Source organism: Ictalurus furcatus, chromosome 7 (genome assembly GCF_023375685.1).
Source record: "Ictalurus furcatus strain D&B chromosome 7, Billie_1.0, whole genome shotgun sequence".
NCBI classification, from domain to species: Eukaryota; Metazoa; Chordata; class Actinopteri; order Siluriformes; family Ictaluridae; genus Ictalurus; species Ictalurus furcatus.
In genome coordinates this window covers 22,240,893-22,266,954 of record NC_071261.1, presented here as the reverse complement: position 1 = coordinate 22,266,954, position 26,062 = coordinate 22,240,893, and the positions used below count along the sequence as shown (strand labels likewise).

At 40.5% G+C, this 26,062-nt stretch overlaps 1 protein-coding gene across 1 annotated transcript in view; it reads right to left on the bottom strand.

The window, feature by feature from the left end:
* plcb3 (phospholipase C, beta 3 (phosphatidylinositol-specific)) overlaps positions 1 to 15,828 on the bottom strand; it is a 72,314-nt gene extending 56,486 nt beyond the window's left edge. The window contains exon 1 of the mRNA XM_053629263.1: positions 14,692 to 15,828. Within this exon, the coding sequence (XP_053485238.1) occupies positions 14,692 to 14,790 (99 nt within the window). The 5' untranslated portion in view covers positions 14,791 to 15,828. The remainder of the gene's footprint in view (positions 1 to 14,691) is intronic.
* Between the last annotated feature and the right edge of the window lie 10,234 nt (positions 15,829 to 26,062).

The window sequence follows — 26,062 nt, the reverse complement described above, 5'->3', positions numbered from 1 at the left end:
GCTTCTGTTACTGTCTTTAGACATATTTTACTTGTGTTTACTTTTGATCATAGTGTTTTAGACATTACAGATCTTACTCACGCTCGCACTCTATCAGCACGTCTGCACCGCACGTCAGGAGCAACACGGCCTCGTTACTAACACATCACTTCTGTTATAATAAACGACAGAATTTACCCTGCAAGCGCGCAAATACAACATATAATGACAAACTTAAATTAAACTAAACCTTTTAAGCAGCTTGCTCCAGTTTCCCCTGCCCCTTACACACAGTGGAGCATTGTGGATATAAACATAACTTTGTCATCGTGCATCAGTTTGATTTCCACGGTGTTTAAAATGCTCCCCTTAGAGGACTTGGAGGTTACACTTTCTTCCTCAGTCACATGATCATTTCGCCTCTGTCTGATGGTGACTGACGTCATGTTGGGAATAAAAGGTAACGCTGACAGGAAGGAAACTGAAGAAAGCCATTGTCTGTGACTCAGGTGTCTACTAATGCTAGCGTGTGTATGACGTCATGCACCGTCGCCTAGGAAGCGGCTTATACTTCCGGTTAGTAAAAAAAACAAAACACTAGTGTTATAGTTGAGATGATATTTCAAAATCCACACACTACATGGTAGAATGCATAGTGTAAGTGTACAGTACTTCATTTGAGACACAACTTTATTATTTACTCTCCAAAGTGTTTTCTCTGAACAGAAGTAACGTAATGAGTAAATCTCCCCCATGCCATGCACAGACCAACTGATCGATAATGAGATTCGTTGACAACGATTTTCATAATCGATTTTATCGATTAGTTGTTGCAGCTCTTTATATATATATATATTTATTAAGTAGGAGAGCCTAATAGCTGTAGAGGTAGAATGGAGACAGAGAAAAAAAATCAGAGAAAGAGGAGACAGATAAGATAGGGAGACCTTTGAGCAGCTATGAAATGATCCCAGTGATTTACTGCAGCCGCATTGCACGTTCCAGCAGCGTAAAACAAACACACACCCATACACAAACAGTGCCAGGTCTCCCTCAGGAACAACCCAACAATCCTAATCGAGGAAGAGAGGAAAGCCTGGAAGCAGGGTGCAAAGGTCAAACACACCCACATGTGAATTGTGGGAAGCGGAGATAGACACTGTGGCATTTTGTTGTAACGCCACCCTTCAATCCTTTGCTCTCTCACCTCAGTGTCAAGTATTTGCTAGCATGTTTCTGTGTGTGTCGAGACATTCATTAACATACAAGCAAGAGTCAACATTGGCCAGAGCACTGTTTCTGAGTCTCTTGGCTAGAGTGTATCAGATGACCATCAAACGCTATTTCTAAGAGCTCCAAGGAACAAACTACTGCATTGGAGGGCCTATCAGATGAGCTGCAGCAGATACCCAGAAAGCACTGCATCAGACAGGCATAAAGTATTGCCTCAGATATGCATGATTTAATAGTTCAGCACTATGTCAGAGGGTCTCATGAATGAGCTGCACTAGAGAGCCACAATGTACTGTTTCAGAGGGCCTCACAAATGGGCAGAGGGCCAAATGCAGTGTCTCATCTGTGAGGTATTGTGGTCACAGTACTGCTTCAGAGGGCCTCAAGGATGAGCTGCACCCGAGAAGCCAGGTGTGCACTTTAATTTCCCAGAAAGAGAAACAAGCACAGTTGTGTTGATGTTACATTTTTACATCACAATATTTGCTTAACCTTTCACCAACCCCGTGCCATCACATGTTTCCAACTTCAACTAGGAACAACAAAAGGGTGGCTATGACTCAGGTAGTAGAGTGGGTTGTCCACTAATTGTAGGGTTGGTGATTCGATTCCTGGCCCATGTGCCTCCACATACCGAAGTGTCGTTGGGCAAGACACTGAACCCCAAGTTGCTCCTGATGGCAAGTTTGCACCTGGCATGGCAGTTCTGCTACCATTAGTGTGTGAGTGTGTGTGTGTGTGTGTGTGTGTGTGTGTGTGTGTGGTGTGTGTGTGAATGGGTGAATGAGACACAGTGTAAAGCGCTTTGGATAAAAGCGCTGTATAAGTGCAGACCATTTAAAAGAAAAAAACCTCAATTTGAAATTCCTGCAAAGCTAGAAAGTTGCCTTCAACCCCAGCAAAAGACATCATATCAGTGTGGCTACTTGGATTATAAAGTACAGCTTCTCTCATTTTAAATGAGATTAGAGCGGCAACAACTAATCGATAAAATTGATAATAATCGACTATGAACATCGTTGTCAACGAATCTCATTATCGATGAATGGGTCTGCGCAGCACGGGGCTCGTTTTCTCAGCGCATTACTTCTGTTCTGAAAACACGCATCAGGAATATGGCAGAGAGTACAAAACAAAGTTGTGTCCCACATGATGCACTTACACTATATACCATGTACTCTACCGTGTTTGTATTTTAGAAGGATAGTATTGTCTCAAATGGAACACTAGCGGTTTTTTACTAGCCGTTTCCTTTTTCGATGGTACATGATATATATGTATCCATGAGAGTAGAATATTTCTGTGAATATTTTGAACAAAAGGTTAAATAATAAAGACCATTTTTAGAACAGAATAGTAGTATTTGCTATTAGATCCATCAACATACAGACACATTAATTAGATAAAATCTAGAACACTGACCTTACAGTTTTGTGAAGGTAAATACATCATGTATATGATCATTCACATCACTAATGTTAGCTGATTTGCTTATTGCTAATAAAAGACAATCTTTCAAGGAGGTGCTTGTAGCTAAAATGTGCAGAGGTCAAAAGACACATAAAGCAAGTCTTAGCTTTTGGAAGTACAGATTTTCAAAGCTGTGGCACGATTTTCAAAGCCGTCCTAATATGAGCAGAGCCAGTACAGGCCATGTTTGTATGTAACAGACCTAATGCTTTCATGCTGGATTACAGGGGAAAGCCATGCCACATAAAATACCACATCTTTGGGACATGTGTGCATATTGTGTAATATGAGTTATGTGGTGTGTATGTCTGTCCTCACCATAAACAGGATGTGTGTGGGGGACGAGGTAAACACTTGAGGAAGGCAGAGGGGAAAACGGAGTGGGGTGGGGGGACTGAGTGAGTGGGGAACAACATGAGAGTGAGAAGTGAGTGAAGAGGAGGAGGCAGGAGAAAGAAAACAAAATGCACCATCACTGCAGGTAACTTTCATTAAGCTTGTTTGTTCTTCAGTGTTCATGCCAGTGAGGACATCTCCAGTCTGGCGGCCTGAAATCAGAGCATTAGCAGGGTATTTGGTGTGAAAAACAAATTCAGTGTTTTTCTACCAATCCATTGTTGGAGAGTAATCAGCTACCAGAAGCGATGCTACTAGCTTAACTACATTTTTAGTAGCATTGTTATTTTGATATTTTCCGGTAACAAGCTACTTTTTCCACCAAGTAGTGTGTAGCTTTTCCACTTTCTTTCAACATTAAAATTTTTTTTATTGAATGCACAAACTGTCCTATTTATTGATCAATCTATATCTATCTGTAACCAAGTTCAATACTACTAACTAGAGTAGAACAAGCATTAGTATGTGCACCCCATATCACAAGCTCTCTGGGAATAACAGGATTGCACTAGAGATACACGGGATGTGTTTTACTAGTGATGAAAACAAGACTATCGAACATCCATGACCATATTTAGAAGAAGACGAAGCTTCTATTTGTCACATATACATTACAGCACAGTGAAATTGAACCTGTGTTCAGCCATTATACAGCACCCCTGGAGCAGAGAGGGTTAAGGGCCTTGCTCAAGGGCCAAACAGTGGCAGCTTAGTGGTGTTGGTGTTGGCGGATAAACCCCTGACCTTCTGATCAGTAACCCACAGCCTTAACCGTTGAGCCACTAAATTTATCCATGTAAGCACTAAAGGCGGCCAGTGATGGTCAACTACTGACAAACTTTTGGCCATAGATTTTATGTATCTTGTTTTGGAGCACAACAGACGGCCTCAGTTATTCAGCCTAATCAGTCAATATGAAATAACTATGAACAATAAGCTTTATTCATATTATCCAGCTATTTTTTTTTCTTATTGTTGCCCGCTACTTTATCAAACATAGAAGTTACAGGTTACAGTTGCAAAGCAGCTTCTATAACACTTGTCTGTAACTGGCACACTTGTCTGACCAGTCAGGTCGCATGCCAGGAACAGCTGAACCTCAAAGATAAGATGACCACCTGTCCTACATTTCATAGAACGGTCCTGAAAAAAAAAAATTAGACATAGTTGCTCCAACAGCCAGCAAAAACTATGTTAAATATGTTTAAAATGCATCACTTATAATAGGCTCTGTTGAAACCGGTCTAATATTCTCTATACTCAATGACACACAATGTTCCTGAATGCTTTGATTCAATAATCATATTCCAGTAGCAATTACATTTCTGGCTTTTTGCTCATCATTATCTGGGTGGACCAGCAGCGATTAAGCAGAATTTCTGACAAAAAAATATATATATTTCCCCACTCATTTTTCAAATTAGATTCCATTCATTTATTTTGTCTCCATAATGCCGCTCACTTACATTAACAAACAATGCTTTTCTGGAGAAAAGCAAACCAACCCAATGCACAGCCATAAGTGTTGGTGGAGTCGAATCAGAAGCGGTGATGGGGACAAAAAGCAAATGCTATCATAACAAGCTTTTTCTCAAGTGAGCCATTTGCTTAAGTGTCCCATAAAGTGCAGCATGGTTTATATCAATCAGGTGACCAGAGGTCCAAACTTTCCACTCAGAAATTTGATTACTTATTATAATATATATATATATATAAATAATTACTTTACCTTTTTCAAGGTTTAAAATGTAAGATAAATCCTGTACTAAGCAGGCATTCATTATGAAACTGCACACAGCTAGTTTATAGTCCAGCTTATAGCTATTATCACGTCTTTTCATAAGCGCTATTTGTCTTTTCTAATTAGCCTATGTTTTATTCACATTGCTGCTGATTTACAGCAGGTTAAGCACACTGCACACGCGGTCATCTAAATCAAGGCTATTAAAACATTTGTTTAGCGTCATGCTGCCGTTCTATATTGTTATCCAGATGAAAGTGCGGTTTCTGGGTGTCCTGCGTTGTCCCGGAAAAGCAGCTCTGTGTCCAGGAGACAGAAAAGCACTAGCCATCTGTTCATCCTATGTGAAGAGGCGATCTCCGTACTGCATTTAAAAATTCTTCTGTTATGAGCCATGAGGAATTTTGTTGACGTTATCTGCACCGAAAGCATTCATTTAAAACGTGATCCACCTACATGATAGCCAACTTTTTCCTGATCTGCAGCCAGTGTCTGAGAAATGTGAATGGACAAACAAATGGGATTTGATCGTTTGTTAGCTGCGATGCTGAGTTAAGAAAGAAATATTTCCTGCCGTGCGAACAAAGCCTAAGCACTAGCGGGAATCTGCTACTGGGCACATTCATCCCAGCACACCCTTGTTTCAGTCAATCCCTTCAGTGTGCACACACACACACACACACACACAGATAGAAACAGCAAGTGAGAGCAGGTAGTTACACATGTTAAGAAGGCAATTTGTTGGATCACTAAATATTTGATGGATCACTGAATCAGATTTGATGGATCACTTAATATTCCCCAGAATGTTCCCCATGTGTAAGATGTGGACAACATAACCCAGGCCAATTTGTTTTTCTTACCAGTGTGAGAAACTGTACTGTGATATTTTAGTTTATCTCTAAGAGTATCACATTATCAAAATGTAGAGGAATAATCCCTCTATAATAAATTACACAGACACATTCTTAGATAAGATTTGTAAGTAACTGGACACTGCCAAGACCTTTACATACACAAACACTGAATTCAGTTACAATAAATCTGATATCAACCAAAAAGCCAGAGAAAGAGAGGGAGAATGAAAGAAATACATGGTGTGGGTGTGAGACAGAGAGAGAGTGACACACACACACACACACACACACACACACACACACACACACACACACACACACACACCTAGAGAAAGACAGGAGAGATAATGAAGGGAAGAAAAAGATAGGGACAGAGAGACACAGGGAGACATGGGGACAGACAGAAATGGGAGGGAAAAACGAGATACAGGGAGAGTGAGACATGGGGCGAGAGAGATGAAGGAAGAGAGAGACATGAGGAAAAAAGAGACAAGAAGAGAGATACATGGCAGAGAAAGTGTGAAAGTGAGAGACGAGAGAGAGAGAAGAGAGAGATGGGAGCCATGAGAAGAGAAAGAGATCCAAGAAGAGAGACGGGGAGAGAGACATGAAAGAAACACAGGAAGAGAAAGAAACACAGAGAGAAAGGGATACAGGGGAGGGAGAGAGAAAGAGAGACAAAGAGACACTGGGAGAGAGAGAGATACATGAAGAGAGAAACACAAGAGAAAGCCATGAAGAGACAGGGAGAGAAAGAGATCCAGAGAGCGTGAGACACAGGAAGAGGGAAATACAGAGAGAGACACAGGGGTGAAAGTGATCAAGGGAGAGTGAGACGAGAGAGAGAGAGAGAGAGAGAGAGAGAGAGAGAGAGAGAGAGAGAGATACAAGAAGAGAGAGACAAAAGAGAGCCATGAGGAGACAGAAGCACAGGTAGAGAAAGAGATACGGGGCGAGACACTGAGAGACACAATGAGAGAGACATGAGTGAAAGAGATACAAGAAGAGAGAGACAGGGGGAAAGAGACATGTGAGAGAAACACAAGAAGAGAAAGATACAGAGAGAGATACAGGAGAGGGAAACAGATGAAAGAAAGAGATACATGGAGAGAGAGAGAAAGAGAGAGAGACAGCAAGTGCGAGTGCACCTCAAGAGGAGAGACAAGAGAGAGCCATGAGGAGACCAAAGCAAAGGGAGAGAAGGAGATACACGGAGAGACACTAAGTGAATTAGAGACACAATGAGGGAGACATATGGCGTGAAAGATATACATGAGGAGAGAGAAACAGGGGGAAGACTTGCACAAGAAACATGGGGAGAGAAAGAGATGCTGAGAAAGACAGACACAGGGAGAAAGAGGGACAGAGAGAAACATTTGGGCTCTGGATGTAATCTAGATCAGGAAGTCATTTGGAGAGAAATGTACACAAAGTCACATGTACACCCAAAACAAGACACGCTCATACAAACACAGAGAGGTTCTCTTTAAAAAGCCTCACGACATGTCGCTGATCAGCAACATGTACATGTACAGCTCTGTTCAACACACAGATGTGCACAATAACTGCACTCAAATTCAAGCAAGGGTTCAAGCCCCAGCACTGCCCAGCTGCCACTGTTGGGCCCTTGAGCAAGGCCCTTAACTCTCTCTGCTCCAAGGGCACTGTATCATGGCTGACCCTGTGCTCTGACCCCAACTTCCTGGCATGCTGGAGTATGCGAAGAAAAGAATTTCACTGTGCTGTAATGTATACATGACCAATAAAGACTCATTATCATTATAAAAAATTCTCACAAAATAACATCATGGTCATTAAACATATAGGACACATTTTCTGTGGTTAATTAAGCACAAACACAGCCTTTACAGACAATGGCTAAATAACGATGGTGCTTATGCACAATAAACAGAACACAAGAGTAGAAGTCCGATTTTCTTTTCCTTTCACAGTACAGGGACGCGTCTCAAAATTCTAGTCCACCGTAATCGCACTTGCACTACAGATGACCATTTACTCCGGTCAACTTCCTGCAATATGAAAAGCAACAATGCCAATAAAGGCCATTGTCTGTCATTAGCTGTCTATAATTTGTTCTTTCGTTCACTCTCTTGCTCGCCCACGATCCCTGACGCAACTCTTCCGCTGTTTCTTCAAATCCTGTCTCTTCTGTATGAAACGTCGCCCTTACACACTTACATCATTGCTTCTTTCTCTCTCACACACCTCTTCTGAGTCATGGTCACTCCACTCCATGGAGAAAAAGCCTCATGTTGTCTCTTACAGTTCACACAGTTAATCACCACCATAAATACTTCCTGCAAAGTCCCTCCGAGAGCGCGAGAGAGTGCGACTGGTAAAGATCGTGGCATCAGCTCCATTTTTCCTCACAGCTCCACGGACGATCAATGAGAACAATGAAATTTACTACACGCTGGAGACTACAGGGGGAGGGGAAACTACAAAAACATTCACGTGCAACATGGAAATGGTTCGTCTTCAGTTATCCTGAGCAGCGGTGCGGTGGATCCGGAGCCTATCCCAGCAACGCCTGGCGGAAAAACTGGAGAATTCACCCTGCCAGTCCATCACATGGGTTTTACCATCAAGGCCTTGAACTACAATCTCCCTGAATAAAGTCTGTCCTTTTCAATATACGACATCAGGACGGCAGTTTTCCAGGCTAAGATTTTTTCCCGTAATTTCAAGATATTATTGCAAGTACACTACCTGAAGGCAATCCCACTATCCTGCTCATCAGACAAGAATTCCATGGCGTGATCATTTAAACTGAATGCGCTGAACTAAACGCTTCATGCTACCTAACAAAGACCTACTAATCTGAAAACACAAAAATACCGAAGCATAAAAACTGATTACATGCATCATATACACCACTAACAAGCAACTTCTGGTTTTGGTCATTTTAAAATAAATAAATAAATGTGTGTGTGTGTATCTATATCTATCTCTCTATCTATCTATATATATATGAAATACATATAAAATATGTATATAAAAATATTTATTTATTTATTTATTTTATTTACACTACAAAGTTAGCTGCTCCAGTATCATCCTATTGGCTTTGCACTGGATGTTAGGTGCACTATGGGTAATCATTTACTCACTGGGAATTTGGAACACAACAAAATGGCAGCACACAACAAAGTACTCTCCTGGGCAAAGTATAATATAATATAATATATACACACACACACACACACACACACACACATACACGTATGTATATGTATATGTGTATATATGGGGTCAAAACATCAAGTGGTCTTCACAACAAATAATTGGTCAGGAAATTAGCAAGAATTAAACAAATAGATAAAGTAGCTTAGTATGGGAAGCTTTCCCCTTTGAATCCTTTAAATGTTTAAGCCCAGTGAGTAAACTTGTGGACAGCTTTTTATTTTTATTTGACTTTTTTTTTTCATTTTGTACACCCAGACAGTTGTTAGTTTTATAGCAAACATTTCAATCATGATTTTACCTTAGCATACAGGAAAACTACATAAGTGAATTTCCCCGTTTCTAGCTCCCCCCCCGAAACAGTTCACTGTAGTAAAAGTAAATGCTCATTTTGGCACAGGAGCTCTCAGGAGTGCACTTGTTTAATTAGAGATGGCACTGATCTGATACCTAGGATTTGTTGCAGCACAACAAGATGTAAAGCAGTGTGTAAAAGTATGTCGCATAATAATAACGTTATGGCCTAAGGTTAAAATATTTTTGTTAGGATTGATTTTATTACATTTTAGAAATTATTATAGTTATTTTATGTTTAACTGAATAAAATGCTTCAGTTAAAAAAAAATAAAAAATTCTGTTTATAGCTCAGTACTTCTTAAAGGCAAAAATTGGACAGGGATCAATATCAGCAGAGACTCACGGTTTCAGTATCTATATCAAAAAAGAGGTGTCATGTCATCTCTACAAATAAGTAATTTAAACTAATGAACATGGTTTTTAAATAAACCAATCAGAGAGGCTTTTTTTACACTGCTGGATTTCTGCTGATCGAGGTGCTGATGCAGGGGAATGACCATAATTTTTTTTTAAATCACAGCATTATGACCTGTATTTTGGAAGTATGGAAGTATTGTGTTTGTATAAAACAAGACATTTAATGGAGTTTTACGGATCACTATTGGAAACATGTTATCTCTTTGTTTTGTGAACTTTATATCTGACTGCCCGAGTTAATACGTGCTGATCAACTTGCTGACTTTTCAATACGGTCCCCTGAGGCCCCAGTCCTGATGCATGCATACCTCAAATTTCCATGATCATATTGTCAGTGATTGTCAAGATAAAGCTTAACAACTTCAGTTTTGCTCAATACTGACTTTACTATGCTAGCTAGCTGGCTAGATTAGCATGCAAGGCTAAGTTTATGAGTATTATTATATAACACTAACAATTTGCATGTCAGGTGTGATGGGCTCGGTGGCTTTAGATGCATTCAGTGAGATCCGAAACTAAGCTCACATATAATTATTTCCTGAATTAGATGCAAGTACTGAGAAAGTTTTGGTTGTAAATGGGAAAAATGATCATTTAGATACGTGTTAAGACTTTTTTTTTTTTTTTGCCATAACACCCACTTGAATCAACCATGCAAAAGGAGTTAAATTCTTCAACTGCTTGTTTTGTAGCCAACACTGTCCTGTCTTCTGTTCTTCTCACCTAACCTTATTGTCTTGTGTGTTTATCTAAATCTTCTCCAGAGATTCAACTGTGAAAAACTGCCACATGCACAGTGAAGATGATTTATGCTGATACCCAGCATCCTCACAATTCAAAACAGACACAAGTAGTCATGCTTTTTTTTTTTTTTTAAACAGCATCTTGATGATATTGTATCCTATAATGGAAAATTAGGCAATTACTGTGATATGAAAATTTTATTTGACCACATGGCCATTAGACCCAAATATTCACCATTAAAAGGGTAATTCAAGACGTGTACCCATTAGCTTTGAATCCATTAGCTTGCATCTGTCCTTTCCATTAAATGTTCCAACAGCTGGATGTAAGGTGTAACGAGTGTGTGTTGTTGTGTTTAAAAGTCATTCTGCAGCCTCTAATGGATACACAAATTCCCATTAAACATATCAAAGCTGTACCTATTTAAAAAATTGTGCTGAATTTAGTGCGTGTGTGAGCTGTGCTATAACAAAGTACCTATGCTGAATTTTCTTGCCAGGTGGCAAAAGTACTGATTAGGGAAATGAGGGTGGGGCTAGAAATGGTGAAGTGCATTGATTTGTCAAACACCGTTGTCACTGAATCATCGCTCATGCCATTTTAGAGACGAAGAAAAAAAACACTAGGGTTATGTTCCAAATCACATCAATCATTCATTTATTCATATTCAGTAACTGCTTTATCCTATTTAGGGTCATGGTGGGGGGCACAGTGGCTTAGTGGTTTGCATCTTTGCCATGCACCTCCAGGGTTAGGAGTACAAATCCCGCCTCCGTCTGGTGTGCGTGGAGTTCCCATATTCTCCCCATGCTTCAGGGGTTTCCTCTGAGTACTCTGGTTTCCTCCCCAGTCCAAAGACATGCGTTTGTACACTGATTGGCATTTCCAAATTATCCATAGTGTATGAATGTGTCTGTGATTGTGCCCTGTGATGGGTTGGCACCCCGTCCAGGGTGTCCCAAACCTTGTGTCCTGAGTTCTCTGGGATAGATTCCAGGCTCCCCAGCACCCTCTGTAGGATAAGTGGTACAAATAATGGATCATGGTGGAACACTGGGCATGAAGTAGAATACACCTTGGATGGGACACCATGCACACACAGACACACACATTCACACACTCATTGACACCTAGTAGCCAATTCACCTACCGGTATGTCTTCGGCAGGTGGGAGGAAAACGGAGAACTCTGAAGAAACCCACTCAGACACACGAGAAATTCTGCACAGACAGCACCTCAAGCTTAGGATGGGACCAGGGACCCTTGAGCTGTAGAGCGCCAACGTTACCATTTGCACCTCAGTGCCAGCCCCAACATTATACCATACCATACTAAATAGTATGTAAAAATACCATGTCACATTTATTGCTTCATATAGGGCACCATTTAATTCATACAGCAACCATTTCGAACAATAGTATGTACTTTGGAATGTAGCCAAGCTAGCTATAATTGCCTTTATCCCAGACTATACGGCATCTTCAATATTAGTGCCTTCGCAGTGGAAAAGTCTCACTGCCTTTCTCGCTTCACATCAAACTTGAATGTGGAATAAAAGGGGCATTATGTCACCACCTTACAACCTCCAGAGAACTCCACCTATTTTCATTGCGAATGTCATGTAATTAGAAAGATAGATTTGGATATGTTCGGATTAGTAACCATCTGGTGCATTGTGCGGTGAAAAAACACTTAAAAAAAAATAATAAATACTTGTAATGCCATTCTATAGGTTAGCCCCAAAGGTAAGCATCTTTAGTCCATACACATGCTTTCCACAATCCACTGTGTAGTACCGAGCCTCAGTATGTCTGTGTGTATTAGAATTAAGTTCTTCCTTGGGCAGTAATCAAATGAGAGAAGCTTTATCTACCTGCAATAAATCAACTGCTAATACACACACAAGTGATATACGGATGAGCAAACATTATACTAGATTGCAACCAGTAAGGTTTACTTGCTCGCTCACTCACACACACTGTCTCTAATACCAATTGTTTACCAAGTGGTGCAGTATGATGACTAATCCAAACACAGAACTATCTAGACCCTTTAAACTTAACCTGCGAGTTATATTGAGGGTGGGGTTGGTGACATCAGTTCACTACCCTACGTACCCTGGCCACAATGGTAGCCAAAATTAGCACAGGCAGTTAGGTACCAATGAAATAACAGCGAAATATGGAATCATGGATCTGTTACCATTACATAATGCACCAGTAGAGCAGACAGAATAGATAGGATGTCCAATAAAAACATTCTATCGGTCTAACACACACACACACACACACACACACACTCAAGTACGTCTGCTAAGAAAACCGATCATCGTTATAGACCGTACAAATACATTAAGGCGAGCAACTTCTGTACAATCATGGTTTGTACAGTTAATTATTAATGAGACAGTGGTCTGGTGAGATGTACAAACTCTGCAGTTCAACAACTTCTTACACAATCCTGTCCTAATACAGGCTTCCTTCTTGTCAACCGCCAGATCTCTGACTGGCAGCAGTTACAACACTTTAAGAGGAAAAAAGAGCTCAACACTGAGTTTTATCACCTGGAAACCTTCTGAACAATAGAACTAAAACTTCTCTATATGGAACACACACACACACACACACACACACACACACACACACACACATTCTTCCATGTGTATACACTTGGTGCAAGAGGAGCAGAAATTAGGAGGAAGAGATCTAATAATGATACTGATGATATTTTTGAAAACATCATATAGACTCTTGAAGCCTTTCCAGAGTAAACTGAAGAGTAAGTGGGGTTGAGCTCAGGTACTATAATCAGACAGGATTGTATAAATCACAGAATGACATTATGGTGATAATGAAAATTATGACGCAACAGTTTCAAACTTGCTTATAGAAAAATTGTCAAATCTATTCCTTCATTCAACACAGATATTAATTCATTTATTCATCTTCAGTAACCACTTTGTCCTGATCAGGATGGAAGTAGGCCTAGATCTGGACCATATCCCAGGAACGCTAGATGTGAGGCAGAAATACACCCCGGATAGGACATTAGTCCATCTCAGGGCACCATTCACATACAGTACATTCACACAATCCATCTATGCCAGTGTTCCTGGAGATCTATCTTCCTGAACACTTTAACTCCATCCATAATGGAACCCACCTGACCATCTACATCTAATCACTGCCTTAAGAACTTCTTGATCAGCTAAAATCAGGTGTGTTAGATTTTGATGAACACGAAACCTGCAGGAAGGTAGATCTCAGGGAAGACGGTTGGTGACCACTGATCTACGGACACATTTTTGCGAGGTGGAAAGAACTGGGAGAATTCCAGACACAAAAAGATTATCTGAAACTCCAGACAGATAAACCTGAGGTCAGGATCGAACCCAGGACCGCAGAGCTGTGAGGTGGCAGCTATACCGGCTGCACCACCATGCCGTCCTGCGTATGTGCGTTTTTATCATGAAATTAAAACACTTTTTTTTCATTTTATTACTTGAAATGTCTTACTATATTATGTATCTTCACTAAAAACTGGCAAAACTGACAAGAAGCTCAGAAAACGTAGGCTATAAACGTCCTGAAAGACTTCACAGACTTGTAGCTAAACACTTAACACAGAAGCACAGGTGGACTGTATAGGCTTTTTATTTTTTAATAAAAAATAAAAACTTGCTTTAATGACACGTCAATGTTGATACCAGAAACGACTCTAAGACACTTCCCACAAATTGGCAGTTCTGAAAGAAGCAGGGTTTCCCCTCCTTCTAAATCCCAACTTAATCCGTGAAAATCTCGGATTTCTGACACATTCGGATCAAAGTACTAACACTCGAAATTTCTGAACGTTGCCTCAGAATATTTTAGAGTAAAACCTGTTTAAAAACACACCGGTAGTCTCACTGTAGGATCTGTAACTTGTCAGGTTAGCGTTACTTCCGTAAAATGCCCAAGTAAACAAACAAACAAACAAACGTCGCGCGAGGGACACGTACTGTACAGTGAAAAGTGCCTCTGTAGTGTGTTAGTATAGTGTACAGTGTAGAGGAGTAAAAACCTGCATGTTAGGGGGAAACTTGTTGGACAGGAATGCGTGTTGGCTCGGCAACACAACAGAAGAGCGTTCAGCTCATTAGCACTCGTCTGTCAATCAAGCCCTGCCAATTACCTCCCCAATTACTCCAACATACAGCCAGGGGTCATGACAAGCCCTCAGATAGAGCACTACACCGACCCCAGGAGGTAGACTAAGCACCCATATACAGATACAGACATGTTCTCCGCTTACCTCGTCCCATTTGATAAACTTGCTTCCCGCTTTGAGGATTTCGTGCACGGAGACCGGTTTGAGCTGGAGCGCGTGCACTCCCGGTTTCGCCCCGGCCATGGCTGCTGTAACAGCCTGTCCTCGTCTCGCTCAGATCCACACTACTGTCACACTCTTCCCCCTGCGCGCACACACACACACTTCTGGGAGGGAACCTGACCTGAGTTTCCGACTCCAGTGATGACCGCGCGAACTTGACGGGAGAAAAGAAGAAGAAAGAGGAGCGAGTGTGTAAAAGTCGCTCAGCTCTGAGTCACACATGAACGAGCACGCGAGCTCGTTACAATGTGTTCCAGTCGGTTACAGTTTATGACTCCATATGCTCGCTCGATTCGCGTATCGCACTTGAATTGAGTCTTTCCTTCCCGTCCACGTCCCCCTGCTTCCTCTATCCTTCGACAAAAACTTTCACTCGACTCCGACGCGTCCGGAGAAGTGTCCTTCCTTTTCCTTCATGGTTTTTTTTTTCTCTTCTTCTTGGTGAAGTGAACGACGGAGAGACAGAGTGAGTGAAGGACAGGGAAGGAGAGAGAGAGCGAGGGAGAGAGCAAGACAGACAGGGGGAGGTGAGGAAGTGAGTGAGAAAAGCGAACAGACGAGGGAGTGCTGCTTTTTCTTTCTCTTTCCCTTCTTTTCTTCGTCTTCTTCTATCGTTTACAGTTTTTTTTTGTCATTGCTACTTTCCTTTTCTCTTCTCTCGCAGAGGCGGGTCCATGGCGGGGCACTGACGGGTAAAACAGCGGATTTAAACATATCTAAACATCCCCCCCCCCCAACAGACAGAGTCCCCATAGGTCTGTAATTGCATGTTGTCCCTGTCTTTAGAATATTGCTGAAATAAAACAAGGCTTAGATTCTCACGAGGGAAAGGGACTTGAGAGAATTCTTGAAATACTTCAAATCCTTGCTTTGCTCTCTATAAAGTTCCCAGGCTCGGTGGCTCTGTATTGGTCCAAACAAGAACACTGCCAGTTATTCCACTTCACTGGTATCAGTTGAGGTAGTAGTGTCTCAGTGGTTAAAGATGTGAACCTGCGGATTGGGAGGTCATTAGTTTGAGTCCCAGCACTGCTAACCTGCCACTGCTGGGCCCTTGAGCAAGGTCCTTCACCCTCAACTACTCAAAATGAGATAAATGTAAGTTGCTCTGGATAAAGGTGTCTGCCAAAAGCTATAAATGTACTTAAAAATAATAATAATAATAATAAAAAGGAGTGTAAAATCAGTTCACTCGCATCAACTCTAATCATAAAAGCCATCCAAATTCTTAAACCTAAACCATCAACAGTCATTGAAACTAGTTATCACACTTTTTTCCTAGTATGATCCTAGTCAGAGCTCTGGATATGGGCCAATATCTGATAAAGATCCAATCAGAGGAGTACTGACATACCCCTTGGTATTTGAGCTGATTTTCTGTATGCTTTTTAAAAGTTGCGTCCTGAGATGATATACTAGATCTGTGTTGTGCCCATCATCATCAGTTGTTTCTTGAATAAAATACATCAGAGAATATGATTTATTATTAAAAATATGAGAAATCAAACCAAGCCAAAAAAAACAACAACAACAACAAAAAACACCTGGTTAAGTAGCCATTATGAATGTATAATTCAGAAGCTACAGCAGTTATGAAACATCTCCATGCCGGCTGACTAAGCAGCTATGGCAGCTAAATTGTAAAAACACACACACTATACATTACACATGGCAAATATTCTCTATGTGAGCTGTCTCGTTGGCTGTCAGCATCCACACAAAGCTTTCTTTGAAATCAGAACGGCTTAACATTTTGGATATTCATTTGGTTACAGTGTGAAATTAATTATTGATACTTGATTACCTGTATTGTCATTGTACGAAATTAGGTGAAAACAAAAGTCCATGCAAAATCCCATGAGCGCATGCAGGCCACCATCTTAATATAAACTGGACAGAAAAAGTGGAAAAAGTGACCCTATGTCCACTTTAGCCTCAGAATTCTGCTCTTGGCTGAAAGGAGTGGAACCTAATGTAGTCTTCTGCTGTTGTAGGCCATCTGCCTCAAGGTTCAGTTTGTTGTGTGTTCTGGGATGCTTTTCTCAGTGTCGTTTCTAGGCGTAGGCGGTTGCCTAGGGTGCCACCAGCTTGGGGACGACAGTGAGTACCCCAAAGCCCTTATCTGACTCATCCACCCACGAGAAAGATAGTACCACAGGCGTAACCTGGCCTGTAACCTGTAGCCCTGAAGAGTTTTATTTTAAATCTTTAATCAGGTAACACTTTATGATTGCATGCTATTATCTGGTATCCCTGGTGATAGTGGGCGCTGCTGTTAGGAAGACAGATAGAGATATAGAGGGCCAGGAAAGTCCATGCTTACCCGTGGGGGTGGGGGTTGTGGGGCACCAATAGGAATTTCGCCTAGGGCGCCAAAAGGACCAGAAACGGCCCCTGGCTTTTCTGCCCACCACAATTTTACAAAGTGATTATTTGAGTTAATGTAGCCTTCCTGTCAGGTTGAACCGGTCCGCTCATTCTTCTCTGACCTCTTTCATCAACAAGGCATTCCTGCCTGCAGACCTGCTGCTCACTGGATGTTTTGTGTAAACTCTATAACTACTGGTGTAATTCCCAGAAGATCAGCAGTTTCTGAAATACTCAAACCAGCCTGTCTGGCACCAACAACCGTGACATGATCAAAATCTCTCAGATCACACTTCCCCCATTCGAATGTTTGATATGAACATTGACTGAAGCACTTGATGTGTAACTGTATGATTTTATGCATTGTGCCTCTGTCCCATGATTGGCTGAGTGGATAATTGCACTCATAAAGCCTCATCAACTGGAGGCTACAGCCTGGAGATTGCTTAGGATGGTACTTTAAGTACAGTGAAATAGTTTTGGACCTCAATTCCACATGGACATTCTCACTGTGGTTGCTGGGACTGCTGTGGCCTTGGGACTGCAATTACCACATGCAGTTTTGCACTCGGGTCTCCTTTAGCGAACAGTGGACTAGTTCAACAAAACAGACTTCATATTAAAACCATAATGAACTTTCTTTTACTTTCACACTATCCGTTGTTACCCAGATGAGGATGGGTTCCCTTCTGAGTCTGGTTCCTCTCAAGGTTTCTTCCTCATATCATCTTAGGGAGTATTTCCTCGCCACCGTCACCACCGGCTTGCTCATTAGGGATAAATTCACAAACTTAAAATCTGTATCCTGTGTTTATATGTTTCTGCAAAGCTGCTTTGAGACACTGCCCATTGTTAAAAGCGCTATACAAATAAAATTGAATTGAATTGAATAAAGTGGCCAGTGAGAGTATATTAGGATATACAGGATATAAGAATATCAACCCTTCCCAGCTATTCAAGCTGTTACGCAAGTGGAAGTAGTGATTTAGTCGTTTTTTTTGGGGTGCTACTAGTTGGAATAATTTGAGATCAATTTCCAGCACCACCAAGCTGCCACTGCTGAGTCTTTGACTAAGTCTTAGAGACTTAACCCTCAGCTACTCAGTGGTATCCTGTCTCAATGGTAAGTCGCTTTGGATAAAAGCATCAGCTAAATTTTTAAATGCATTGAGATACTGAACTCAGAAATGTGTAGTCTTAAAATGTGTTGATCAGATGAAGTGATGGTCAGCACCATGACTGGGTTTCTGCCTTACAGCTCCAGCATTCTATCCTGAGCTCTGGGTTTCTGTGTGTGGGTTTCCTCCTGTTTCCTCCCACCTCCCAGCACATTGTAGTAGGTTGGTTGGCTATTCTAAATTACCCCTAGGTGTGAAGGAGTGTGTTTGATGCTGTGATGGACAGGTGTCGCATTTAAGATGACGGTCTAATGAGGTGGATGGCGGTATAAAGGTTTGCATTATCAGGTTCTTCTACGTTCTTAACATTTTAATGTATTGCACAGACTTATTTAGTGTACTAGGAAGAAACTGGAGAGCAGTTTTAAATACTGTGTATTTTATATACTAAATTCAGACTGTGTCCTTAGACTTTGAACATAAACATGGCCATGTATTCTGTTTAACTCAGAATCAAACTCTCCTAATAAACAATTATAATCAACTGTAATCAGATGAAGTGATGTAGATGATGTACAGGCCTTTAGTGTCACTCACACACACACATACTCACACATGCACATCTAGACAATTGACTGGGTATGGCAGAACAAAGCAAAGGATCATGGGTCTATCAGACTGTTTATATGAAAATTGACATTATTTAACAAAATGTCCACCTGAAATTCTTGATCTTTTTTAGAGCATACTTTTAGTTCATAGGCCTGAAAAACAGGTGATTTTGCAGACATTTCATCATGACGTTTGAGTTTGTCTTTGTGCTCGTCAGCACCTGTGAACGCCGGCCACTTTTCTCCATATTTCCACAACAGGTGTTCCCTTCCCAGCTAAATGTCTGCATTTATTCATGCAGGTGCTGACCAGTGAGGGAACTGGCTGCCCTGGATCATATTTCAGAGAGTTAGACACTATGCTTGTGTTCCCATTGTGTCATGCTGTCCTTGTTTTATAGAATCAGAACTTTGGACATGGAGAACGTAGATACAGAGACATAGTGTATATAAAAGACAAGCAGGAGGAATAATGACGAGTGAAAGGAGAGGTGAGTATAGATAATTTAAGGGTTCTCTCTCTCTCTGTGTGTCTGCATTCCCCATTACTCTAATCACACCGTTTCTGACTGTATGCCAAAGACTTACAGAGACACATTGTGTTAGAGCACAGAGGAACCTTAAGGCAGACTTGGAAAGACACACACACACACACACACACACACACACAAAGTGTATTTACCAGATCCTATTTATTTATTATTATTTACCAGTGTTATCTGAAAAAGGAAAAAGTTAATAATAAGAACCAGCACTATTCAAAATCTGAACATTCTTACACCCTCTCACGATCCTCATTTCTCTCCATTTTCCTTTCTTCACAACAAAGTCCCAGCAGCAGTGTGAGGTTGATCACATTACTCTGCAGAAAGCAGAAATTTGCTGGCCTGCAGCTCTAAAAAGCTTCAAAAGCCTCATTGTTGAAGCCTCAGGATTCTCAACACTTTATCTGCAGGCCTTGTCCAAAATCAGAGAATACACTGTCTCCACCTAGTGACTCAACACACACAGCGAAAGGACTGGGGAAGTGCTGATCGTACACTGCTGACTTCCCACTCCTACCTCCTGCCTGAAACCTAAATGAGAGGGTGTAACAGTAATTAGGACAGTGTCTTTTGCTATGCTATCAACTGCTTGAGTCGATTTAGTTACATTAATTACAGTTTAATAACATGTTTTAATATTAAAAAAAGGATACCACCTAAATAGGAAAACAGAACAAGCTACATCACCTTGATGATATGTATTTCGGCGTGTGATTTAGTATAAAGCATATTTTTGGGTGGAATTTATACATAAACTATATAAATTATATAAACTGCTCTATGCAAAAAAATATATATATATAGAAATCTGACAATGGTATTGATTCATTAGGTTTTTGACAACCATTTGCCTGTAGCAGCAAAACCCATCTTCTTCATACAGTGTTGATCATTTTGTTTATACTGGCCTGGGGAATTTTGTCCCACTCAGATATTGGTGGGAGCTAGAAAACGCTGGATTGTGTACACCAGTCCAGAGCGTTCCAAAGATATCTGATGAGTATGCAGGACTCTGAAGAACTGGGACATTTTGAGCTGCCATGAAATGTGCACAGTTCCTTGCAACAGGGAATCATGCATTGGCATGCTGAACGATGAGGTCATGGTGGTGCATAAATTATATGATAATGCACCGCAGGATCTCACTTTGGTATCTCTGTGCAATCATATTTTACTGATGAAATACACTTGGGATTTGCCTGCCTTTACCCAAACCCCATCACTCTCATGGGCCACTCTGTTCACACCACTGACATCCGCAAAATGTTCACTCATATGGTGCCATGCACGCTGTCTGCCATCAGCCGATAACGACTGAAATCAGGATTCATCTCTATAGAGCATTACAGGAACCAACTCCTGTCCACTCGTGTTAGTTACAGTGATGAACTGCATTAAGGTCAAGGCCCTGGTAAGGATGCAATGCATGTAAATTACCTTCTCGCCCTGCAGAAATTCTTCAATTGTGCAAACTGTCAGCTGTCTGTGTGACTGGTCTGATAAAATCCCACAGGTAATGGGAACCCAGGGAACAAGGTGGGGGCACTTGGGGCACAAGGTGGGGGACACCCTGGGTGGGGTGCCAGTCCATCAGAGGGCACAATCGCACTACAACGCATGTCTTTGGACTGAGGGAGGAAAGCGGAGGAAACCCCCGAAGCACAGGGAGAACACGCTAACTCTGTGCACACAGGGCGGAGATGGGAATCGAACCCCAACCCTGGAGGCATGAGGCAAACATGCTAACCTCCTAATATTTGTCTTTGTATGTTAAAAGGGAGGGGGAAAAAACACACCATGCACCATACATTTAAAGACGTACAACAAGTCAAGCCTGAAAGGCAAGGATTGTATGTTGAGATTTTATGATAAGGTATTTTTTTCAAAATGTTTCTTCTACTTTTTTTTTTTTTTTTTTTACTTATTTTCGGAGACAAATATTAAAAACTAAAATGAAGATGTTTGAGTGTTGAGTAATGTGGAGATGTCACAATTTAAGATGATGCTTATGGAGACACTAAGATTGAGGATCGCATAAATTCTGGATGCAATGACAAAACCAGAAAGCATGAAAACAAACATCTATTAAGTCTTGGTAGTGTGGAATCCCATGTGGTGCAGTTTGTAGGTTGTAATGCTGGTTCTATGAAGGATTTTTATTATAATTCTTGGTGTTTTGAATTGAAGGTCATGTTGCATATGTTCTGGCAGTCGATGTGAGAGTGTTGGTTCTCTGTGGTTCTTCGTTTCTCAGTTGAAAGTGATAGCTGTAAGGAGAGATGGGGACTGTGTGTATGAGGTTTTCTGATGTTGCCTGTTTACTTTATGGCTTCTTTTCAGCTGGATATACTGAAATGAACAGTGACCTGATGTGCTATATTTTTCCTTGATGATTTTCAAATGCATAATTAGAAATTAATTTTCCTGTCCATATTATTAACTCTTGGCGATTCCCACCCATTTTGCAACTCCCTTATCATATGATGGCTTCCAATTTGGGAGGGTGAAGGCTAACACATGCTTCCTCCACAACATGTTAAGACAGCGAATACATCTTTTCCAGCTGACAATGCCAGAAGAATGGTCTCTGTGGGGAATGATATGCTCCAAATCCTCTTCATGTGTTCGAGTATCACAGATCAAGATAGGAAAAGAAGTAAGCCCTCTTTTCTACATAATAAAAGGTATGACCTTCATGAGATCTGTATGTAGACTCCTGGCCTTGGATGGAACCCATGGCAATGCTGGAACTAAATCATATTAGCTGATTTCACTCCTCAGCAGCGACTATAATTAAAGTTAACAGCAGATAAACAGATGTAAATCTCTCTTTCACACACGCACGCGCACACACACACACACACACACACACACACACACACACACTCACTCCTAGTCATTCTGTGGTGCTGCTCAGTCCTGGTTTCTGATCTCGAACTCTTTTCAGCCCCTTTAATTCTCTCCAGCTCCAGTCAAATCAAACTAATCAAGCTAATCCTATACACATCAAAATAACAAACACTTCCTCTCTCCTCTCTATATCTCTCTCCCCTTCTCTAAATTGTATACTCATCATAAGATCAACTGTATATAGTAGTGGACCAAACATGGTCCAACGTCTTCCTGTAAAACCCCTTTCAAAGCCGCAGCTTGTAATTACTGTGTATTAGTGGTGGAACATTATGGAGAATTCCGGTTATAATAACACCTAATGACGGAACAGTGTGTTTTCAATATAGCAGTGTTTGGCATAAGATATTAGTCATTAAGAATGGTTTCCTCTGAGTTTTTAACTTGTATGCTTCTTCTTAGAAAAAAAAAAGTAGGCTATCCTGCTTTAGAGGAGCAGTTTGTCAGTTTAGAGCCCTCTGCTGCGTGTGTGGGGAATTGCAAGTATGTTTAAAAAAAAAAAAAAAAAAAATACATTTTCTCCTTCCTCCAAACCACCATTTCTGTTGAAACCACTTGCAGCCCCACCATCTCATGTTAAAACTATGCATGCCTTGCATAGTCCCTTTTAAGGAAAACATTTCAGCTGGGAGTAGAGCTAATATCCAGGGAAAATAAATGGAAGCCTGAAATGAAGAAATCCAGCCAAATCTATTATGTGCTAATATTGCGAATCCCTTAAAAAAACAACAAAAAAAAACAACATAATGTGATTATTATAGACCTAAAAATATATATCTATATTTTAAATACAAACTGCACCTTTAAGACCATACTGTATAACATATCTCAAGGTGTGCACATGGAAATGTTTTGTCATTTTATTATCTGTACTTTGTGTACCATTTTGTGAGCTCCATTTCAATAATATCCTTATTACAAATATGTAAATGATGTGTGCTTTACTGGTACACAGTGACATCAATGATGGTTTCAGCCAGGTGGCAGCATTAATACAATATCCACTGTCATATAAGCCTCTATGTCTAATGTCATATCACACACCTGAATCGAGAAAGCTCATATATGATTATACAATACCATGGAAACTTGGTCAAATTGGTTTGTAGTATGGTTTGACCCATACTTTTTGCTCTTACTAAATAAGAATTGATCCCATATCACTATCTTGGATCAAGCGGAACTTTGCTAAGTAATCTAAGGTTATCCAGAAGCTGCTCTAAGCTCCTTGGCAAATACGGGATTTGCTGGCACACCAAAAGGAGTTTGGCTTACATTTCAGCTTTGTAATACAGCCATTTTGGACTGCAGTTGAACTGTGACATTTAGCAGTAGGACAGGTGAATGGCTAAGACAAGATGAAGCACAGGTTGTAGCTGAACTCGTGTCCTTGTCTCTGAAACTATAATATGTGTCCTAAACTGTGTACTTTAGTGCATTTTGCTTACTTAAGACGGCATATGGTGATTTTGAAACACTTTAACATGCTGACAAATGCATTCAAACACCTTCAACCAGTGCTGTGTGAGGAAAATCCTGCACTGCCTACACACACATTCCTGACACACGCTGTTTAAGACCCTGTAGTGCTGCTTGAGGCTCTAGGAAACCAGAGAGGCATGAAAAAAATGCCCCCACACATACACACTGCTTACTTGATATTATATTACAATGCAGCCTTTGATGGGAGGAGGATGTCAGTCAGCAATGCAGCATTACTCTGAAATATTAAATGCTGATAAAACATTCTGTACTTAGAGATGCTGATGGCTACTTCATTACACATCCACACACTACCGACAATTCAGAGATGCGTATCAGCCGACAATGCATGTCTTTGGGGGAGGAAACTGGAGTACCCGGAGGAAACCCCAGAAGCATGGGGAGAACATGCAAACTCTGAGCACACAGGGAAGAGGTGTGAATCAAACCCCCAGCCCCAAAGGCAAATGTACTAACCAGTAAGCCACCATGCCCCCCTACAGAGGTACAATTCTGATTAAAAACCTACTACTCAGAGCTATTAAAAGCAAATGGGTTAAAGATGTGCACTGATCTGGTAACCTAATAAGAGACAAAAATGAAAAGTGTGTTAAGGCATGTCTGTCTGGGTTTATTAGACTGTAAGATCCAGACACAGTATTGAATAATTTATATAATCAAACCCCACTGGCTTGTGAAAAGCAGTTGCGAGGGTTCATTAAGGACAGGCAGCTTTCACGTGAGTCTGAAACTACTTAAAGTTACTTTATGCCAGGTCGGGTCTAATAAACCGCCAGAGCGCTGCCATTTCGCTTCAACACATTTTACAGTAGCATGCTGAAATGCTGTGGTTTATGTTCAACGTTATTCTATGTGTCCTGCTGTTTTTCTTATAGCCATGTCCTTCCACAAACCAGTATAACAAGTCAGTTGTGTGAGTGGGTGTGAGTGTGTGTGTGTGTGTGAATCAGCCCACAGGACATTTTAAAATTAAGTTAGTCAGCCATTATGAACATTAACTTGTGTTTCACAAGTTTCATGAGCTGGCTAATTGTGGGTCGTGTTTGTGTATGTCTTTATCTGGCTAAGGCTCAGTTTCTGTACTATACTAACAGGCTGAAATGAAATAAATGTGTAAATTGTTATTGTTTAAAACTACTGGGCAATCAGATAGACTTTATTTGTAGTTAGTCTGTAGGCCATGGCTCTATATGTTCACACATTAGTAAGGTGAAATATACAGCATGGAGCATATCCTTATATTTCTATTTATTTTATTCAACTCCCACTGAGATTCATTTGTACACCCCTGATTTATCTCATGCTTTCAGGTTGTTTTGTTTTTTAAAGACAAAAATTCTAAAAGTAAATAGGTGACTCTTTTGTCTATAATAGGTTTCCCAGAATAACTTGTTATATCTGCAAAGTGTAAGCCTGTCATTTAGAATTAGCATGTTTGTGGGTTTCTTCACTTGTAATGACAAGCCTGCTTGTGTTTGAATTTGTTAGTGGGAGCTGTTGGCTGAACTTATTCTCATTAGGGTGAGAGAGAGAGAGAGAGAGAGAGAGAGAGAGAGAGCGAGAGCACTCTTCATTTAAAAAATAAAAATGTGGAAGGATTTCTTTTAAGTGTTTTTATTTACTTCAGGATTTCAGGTTAGGGTCTCAGTTGTTAGGTAATGGGTGTATGGTAACATTATTTAGTTAGTTATCTTTACGGTGCTTTTTGCTTTGGTCACTGGGTCACTGGTAGGTGCTTTTAGGAAACCTTTTGCAAAATGATAACTCCAAAAACAAACTTCATTTCCTTCACTATGGCACAATTTTGTGAAGAATACCTAAAAAAACAAAAAAACAAAACAAAAAACAATGTGTGTGTGTGTGTGTGTGTATGTGTGTATGTTTTAACGTGTAATTTTTATTTGTATCGTTTTAATTCTATTTTATTTGCTTATTGTCTTTTATTAAATTTAATATCTTACTACCGATATTATTTATTATATATATATATACTATCATATGCAGGTGTGTATATTATACACACACACACACACACACACACACACAAACACATATATATATGTCTTCTTTGAAGCACTTTGTACTTTACATCCTGGTGGGGATATAAAATGTCCCCACAAGGCTAGAAATATCTGACAGTTTTGTCCTTGTGGGGACATTTTTGTTTGTTTGATTTAAACTGTAGCTTTTATTTAAATGATTGAAAGAGTATAAAAGTTTCCTTTTGGTTTCTGATGTT